This window comes from Zingiber officinale, unplaced genomic scaffold (assembly GCF_018446385.1).
Source record: "Zingiber officinale cultivar Zhangliang unplaced genomic scaffold, Zo_v1.1 ctg150, whole genome shotgun sequence".
Classification (NCBI taxonomy): Eukaryota; Viridiplantae; Streptophyta; class Magnoliopsida; order Zingiberales; family Zingiberaceae; genus Zingiber; species Zingiber officinale.
In genome coordinates, this window is record NW_024589845.1 from 48,571 (window position 1) to 54,570 (window position 6,000).

Sequence of the window (6,000 nt, forward strand, 5' to 3'; positions counted from 1 at the left end):
AAGGAGAAACGTTCGGCCGCGATTTTTTGTTTTGTTTGAAGGCTTTGACATGCCTTATTCTCGCGATGACGTGGAACTTGCCATGTCAGAGCCTGATTGGTCCACAGACCGATCAGGCTTCGAAGCCAACTCTGAGTTGGTTGATCGGTCTGGGGACCGATCAGCCTAGGGCCTGATCGGTCCACAGACCGATCAGGAGACTCCCAGACCGATCAGGCTGGAGCCTGATCGGTCCAGGCCGATAGAGTAGGAGAGCAGCGTTGAATTTTTTTTTGTTTTCTTGCTGACGTGGCAAGTACCGCAGCGAAACCGCAGCAACCGCACCGCAGGCTAAAATTTCTCTCTCTCTCTCTCTCTCTCTCTCTCTCTCTCTATATATATATATATATATATATATATATATATATATATATATATAATTTCCTTTTTCCAAAGAGAAGAAGGCAAAAAAAATTCATGTTTTAAAGATTTTCTTAGATTGATTTTCTCATTTAAAAGTTTTTAAAGATTTAATTTTCATTAATGGTTGATTTAATTAGAGAAGATAAGGGGAAAAGAATTTATTAATTTCTTATATTATTATTTGCAATAGATATAATTTTTCCAATGTAATCTTATTTTTTTCAACCTTATTTTTGAAGATCAAATAAGTTACTAGTCAAAAAATAATAATTACACACTGTAAAATTAGTTAAGCTAAACAAGCCATGGAGTGGAATGAGTTAAGCAAGCTTAGGCCAGATGAGTCGATTGAGCCGGAAGGTGTTGATGAAGCTAGTCAACTTGGTTAAACCGAACAAGCCGAACAAAATAGATAAACAGGTCAGTTAATGCAATGAGTTTGTACTTGGCATTGTGTGATTGTGAAGAACAAAAAGATCGACAAACTCATTTGTTATTCGGTCATGATCATGCTTTATTTATTGCAGATAACTCATCCTTGAGCATGTTTTACCAACAAAATTACATTACAGAGGGAACAAATAAGTAATTCCCGCCATGTAACCGATACGATCCTCGTACCGATGGTAAAAATGGATAACTCGAGGCGAATCAATAAAGGCCTCTGATCTTATTGTTGCCATCTCAAAACAACTGCAATGAAGCAGGCATCAGCTTGGTCTGCTTCCAGTGTTCATGTCAACAGCCAAAGGAACAGAACTAGCCTACAATACGAAATCCACAAAAAAATTAGATCAAAGGCCACTCTGAGTCGATCAATAGATGCATAATTAGATGAATAACTGAACTCACCAGACTACGATACTTGAGGGCATAGAACATCTCGAGGTACCGACGGGTTTCGCGCCTCTCCAGATCAGAAACATGCTTCCAAAAGCCATACACGCTGGTCAATGTTAGCAGTCGCTCGGAGTATAGCTTCCAAGTGTACCTGCAAAAGTATCATGAGAACATTGCGGTTTCAAGAGTTTCATCGCAATTGTGTTCATCTTTCCAACGATCTTGATTTCGGTTTTATAGGAATCTCACTTCTCGTATATCCGGTTCAGTCCTCCTTGAGCTATTTGATCCCAATAGGTGGGATCTTGCTTGCATTTTTCGAAGAAGTTAACCAAGATTTCAGCAGCTTTATCCCCCTTGTAAGGATCGATATGGAAGCCGGATACCCCATCGACAATGATTTCTGCCGGACCTCCGTAAACCGTTGCAAAGGTAGGCAAGCTACAGGTCATGGCTTCGATCACAGTAAGTCCAAAAGCTTCATAAAGAGCAGGCTGAAGACGAAACGAAACTATCAGAGAATGTAGTGCATTCTTGTTAAAGAGAGGAATAAATGAAAGCAGCAAGTTTACCTGCACGAAAGCGCCTTTGCTGTCTGCGATATATCGGTATAGCTCTCCATTCCGAACTCGGTCCATCTGGGCAGAGATCCACCTTATCTGACCATTCAGTTTATACTCCTCGATGAGACTAAACATCTTCTTCCTCTCTGCTACTTCCTCCTTATCCTTAGCTTCCTTCCCATGATCTCCTCCTACCACGACAAGGTTAACTAGTTGCCTCAACCTCGCATTCCTGCCATAAAACTCTACGAGACCGGTTAAATTTTTGACACGGTCCAATCTAGCCATGGAGAAAATAATGGGCTTTCTCCTATCATCCAGCACGAACCTGCGAGTACACGGATTATGCCATTAGCTAATAAGAATAGGAAACATGCTAGAAGTAGGATCACAAAGTTTTGAGAGGTTCTCACTTGTGTTCATTGTTATCAGTGGAGCTGAACAGTAGCTCCTCGATCTCAGGATGAAGGTGTGTGAGTCTTTTGTCAATCTCAGAATTAGGGAAATAGACCGACATATCGGCTCCAGGAGAAACTATGTTGAATTTTGGATCAAAAACATCAATGCCATGGACTACACGGTAGAGTCCAGGAAGGGTAAATGCAGTGTGGGATTCGTATTGGCCAACGGTGTCCTTACTGTAAAATATAAGGATAATCGAGAGATAAATCTAACAGAATTTTAATTAAAATGCTTAAAGATCAAAATATGCATACCTTCCAGCGATCTCTTGAAATGTACTAGTGATTATGAAATCAGCATGATTCATGGCAAATAAATCAGCTGTGAATTGGCAAGAGAAGTGGTACTGATTGTCGAATTTTTTCCAATAAATATCGGAATTCGGGTACTTTGTCTTCTCCAGGGCATGTGCAATGGTGCACTTTGAAAAAATAAAAAGTAATCATATGTTAACGGCAAGGTAATGGTTGGTAGAAAACAGTGGAAAAGCTCTTGGTGTCTCTGAATGCAAACCTGAGTAACTCCAAGCTTATGCGCCAGCAAAGATGCTACTAGGTTTCCGTCGCTGTAGTTTCCGATTATCAAATCGGGAGTTGCCTGCAGCTCTTCTGCAAGTTCTTCTGCAACATCCTGTCATAGAAGACAAAAAAAAAAAAGCTTGAATGAAACAGGTTTGTCAGTTTTGGTTATGATTTGAATCATTAGTTTACTACCTCGGTGTAAGTCTCCAGATAAGGCCACACATCAAAACGTGAAATCCACTTGCGAAGAATCCCCTTTTCATTTCTGAAGGGAACTCGTAAAATGCTTGTGTGCTTTGTTCCATCCACCTGTTCGAGTCGAACACCACAGGTCGTCCCAACAGCATCAGGAAGCAACCTAGTAACCTGTCGCAATCATGATATAGGATCAATGCAAGGTGATTCAGCACTAGCAACATTTAGACGGACAGAAGATGTAAAGATTGCTTGATTACGATTAGAATTCGTGGAGTGATGTCAAGGCCTTGTTGCTTTATCCTAAGCAGCATTTCAGTTTCCAAGGCACGAACTTGATCCAAAATATAAACAATCTGCAGGTATAGAAGCAGAAGAATGTAGATTATTAAGAGAAATGATATGCAATTTAAAATTGTAACCCAATATCATTGAAGCACTGCACCTGGCCGCCAGTGTCAGGGTATCCCAAAACATTGGCTTGCGCAAAGTAGCCATGTGGGGAGAGGATAACAACATTGAAGACTGTGGGAATTGTCCCAAGGAAATTTTCCAAAGTGCATGGATCAGGTGCTTCAAAAAGATCAAGGAGTAGATGCATAGTTTCCAGTACACGTTTAGCCGTATCCCCCCAACCCTTTTCAAAACCGAGATCTTGAAGCCTGAAATGAAACTTTACAAGGTGAGTATTTCTATAAACTGAAAGGTTTTGCACTAATTTGAGGTGACAGTACCTATTGTTGAACTCTGAATATGGCATATCTGAAGGGATACTCAACAGATACTGCTCCGCTTTCCTCAGTGAAGATTGGAGGGAATTAGGACTTTGTATTGTGTCATTTAACATCATTTTCTGCACTCCAGTTATGAAAACATTTTACAAATTATATTAACAAACAATCTTTTACTAAAGATATTGATGTTCAGTTGACAGCAATTGATCAAACTCGGTTTTAAAAATGTTGAGGAGAAAAGGAAATAATAAATAATTAACAAAAAAGATTGTGAATTACCGTTCCCTTGTAACTGTGTGTGCGGAGGAATTCAAGCAGGGGATGCAAGCTTTCTTTGTCAACAAACAGCTTTGAAGAGAGATGGCGGTTCAAGAACTGCACGCCGTTGCCAATGGATTTTGAAAGTGAAGGACGAGGGAAAGTGGCATTGAATGGTTCAAAGTCCAATTCAAGCACAAAATTATCCACGGAGCTGCAAGCAAGAAGAACAAAAGAAATACAGTTGTGACATAAAGCTAAATTGACAAGGCAATAGCAAAATGATCACCAAGTTCTGAAACAAACATGTTAGGATTCTTATGTCAGATGTTAAATAAACATACCCTTTGTTTACTAGTTGTTCCTTGAATTGTAGGTATTCAGATGCACTCAACTCTCCTACTGCCAACTCATTCACATTCACCTGGACATATTCCCAAACTCCAGGCCTTGGCCGAATGGCAAGTGCGACAATTGGAGGTATAACTATAGCTTCCTAGATTTCACAAAATCAGCACGATCACTAACTCAAGCAAAATTGTGTCTTTCGGTTTACAAGAGTAGTTCACCTGTGCAGCTCTTATAACATCTTCAAAGACACCATCTTTGAGTATTTTCTTTTCATCTTCAGTAAATGCTGCTTCAAACTCAGCAAGTAACTGATGTTGTTGCAGCATACCCTTTCCGTGTTTAACATACCTGAAAATTCCAAAAAGTAGAAACATCACATGCAATCCATCAAATGAATTGGTATTGGATCTCTTTAACATTCCGTGTTTCAACTTTGCAATCTCTGTTTGCAATGCATTGTGATAAAGTAGCTTTTGAGCTAGTTATTCATTGGTGATGTTTGATGGATACACATTGCATGGTTCAAGATTGTAGACTACAATAAGTAAGCAGCAGCTAGAATAGAAAAAAAGGCAAAGATGTTTCGAGTGAGTGTCCAGGAATGTTAATAACATCCTCCAAAATAATCATGTATATTACCAAAGGATACCAGAAGGAAGATGCTAGATTGTTGAAATACCTTGTAAAGACAGCCAACAATTCGTTTGGACTGGAAGATAGAGTAGTAGTCAGACGTTCCTTAAAACTAAGAGCACGGGTCAAAGTGCGCCCAGCCATATCTTCTCTCAGTTTCAGCTATATTATCCCTACAAGCCTTAAAGCTGCAAAAGAGATTAAAGATTTAAGAATATAACTCTCAGCTCTTCACAAATGTAACTTCAAAAACATGATCGGAGCACACATTAAGTTACTAAACAAGAAAATTTAATTCTTTTTTAGGGAAAAGAAAAGATATCATGCAAGAATGTGTACTTGATGTTGAATGAAACAAGAAGATTGAAGAACAAAAACAAAGAAGGCAGGTATTTATAGAGAGTCAACTGCAAACAATAATTTTGCAAACACCAAAGAGTGACTCAGCTGTGTCAACATTTAGTTAAAGTGATCTGATCCAAGATATTATTCCAATGGATTTTACAGGAGAGAAACAAAGTAGAACCCGCAACCACTAGAAATGGAATTTTGCAAAGAGTTGCTCTGCCCACCTCTCATCATATTCTCCAAGAGAAAAGTTTGCGTGTGTGTCGAAAAAACCCTAAATCCTTTTTCCAAAGGCTTGAAAGCCCACAAACCATTCAAGAATCCTTTGACAAGATATTGGCCGTGACACGTGCCTAACGAGTAAGGACTAGTGGAAAATTAGGCACAGAGTTGTGAATATAATGACAGGACTTCTTTCCACCAAACTGAAGTGGTGGATTCTCCAGGCGATGCACAAAAAAGTAAAAGCGTTTATCCACTCTTTTGCGAACTTATTCTATCTCTCAGGGGAAGAAGCGACAATGGCTTCGGTGAGATGGAAATAAAAGTGCAAAACCTAAACCTATCGACCAACGGGAGGCGAGCAACGTGAAGGAACCAAATGCAACGGCCACAGACGAACCACAAGCAATATTTTTTACTGGAGTATATATGCGCAAGATTGCACCTTTCATTTCAAAATATTCGACCTTT

The 6,000-nt window shown here is 39.5% G+C and overlaps 1 protein-coding gene across 1 annotated transcript; it reads right to left on the bottom strand.

Moving 5' to 3' along the window:
• Window positions 1-881: 881 nt before the first annotated feature.
• LOC122036396 (sucrose synthase 1-like) lies at window positions 882-5,449 on the bottom strand. The gene is made up of 16 exons (XM_042595691.1): window positions 5,299-5,449; window positions 5,006-5,147; window positions 4,545-4,674; window positions 4,320-4,471; window positions 3,997-4,189; window positions 3,718-3,836; window positions 3,429-3,645; window positions 3,244-3,339; window positions 2,981-3,154; window positions 2,781-2,897; window positions 2,522-2,688; window positions 2,219-2,443; window positions 1,815-2,133; window positions 1,492-1,736; window positions 1,255-1,393; window positions 882-1,166 (listed from the first exon to the last, which is right to left on the bottom strand). Exons 2-16 carry the CDS (start codon window positions 5,101-5,103, stop codon window positions 1,113-1,115), a joined length of 2,445 nt encoding a protein of 814 aa, XP_042451625.1. The 5' UTR covers window positions 5,104-5,147; window positions 5,299-5,449; the 3' UTR covers window positions 882-1,112.
• Window positions 5,450-6,000: the final 551 nt, after the last annotated feature.

Bases quoted from the DNA above. Each gene is read 5' to 3' on its own strand.
- LOC122036396 (XM_042595691.1), bottom strand. From the start codon at position 5,103: ATGGCTGGGCGCACTTTGACCCGTGCTCTTAGTTTTAAGGAACGTCTG. The intron at 4,472-4,544 runs GTGAACTACTCT...TGTGAAATCTAG, and splicing joins ATGTTATAAGAGCTGCACAG to GAAGCTATAGTTATACCTCC. The intron at 2,689-2,780 runs GTTTGCATTCAG...ATTTTTTCAAAG, and splicing joins ATAAGCTTGGAGTTACTCAG to TGCACCATTGCACATGCCCT.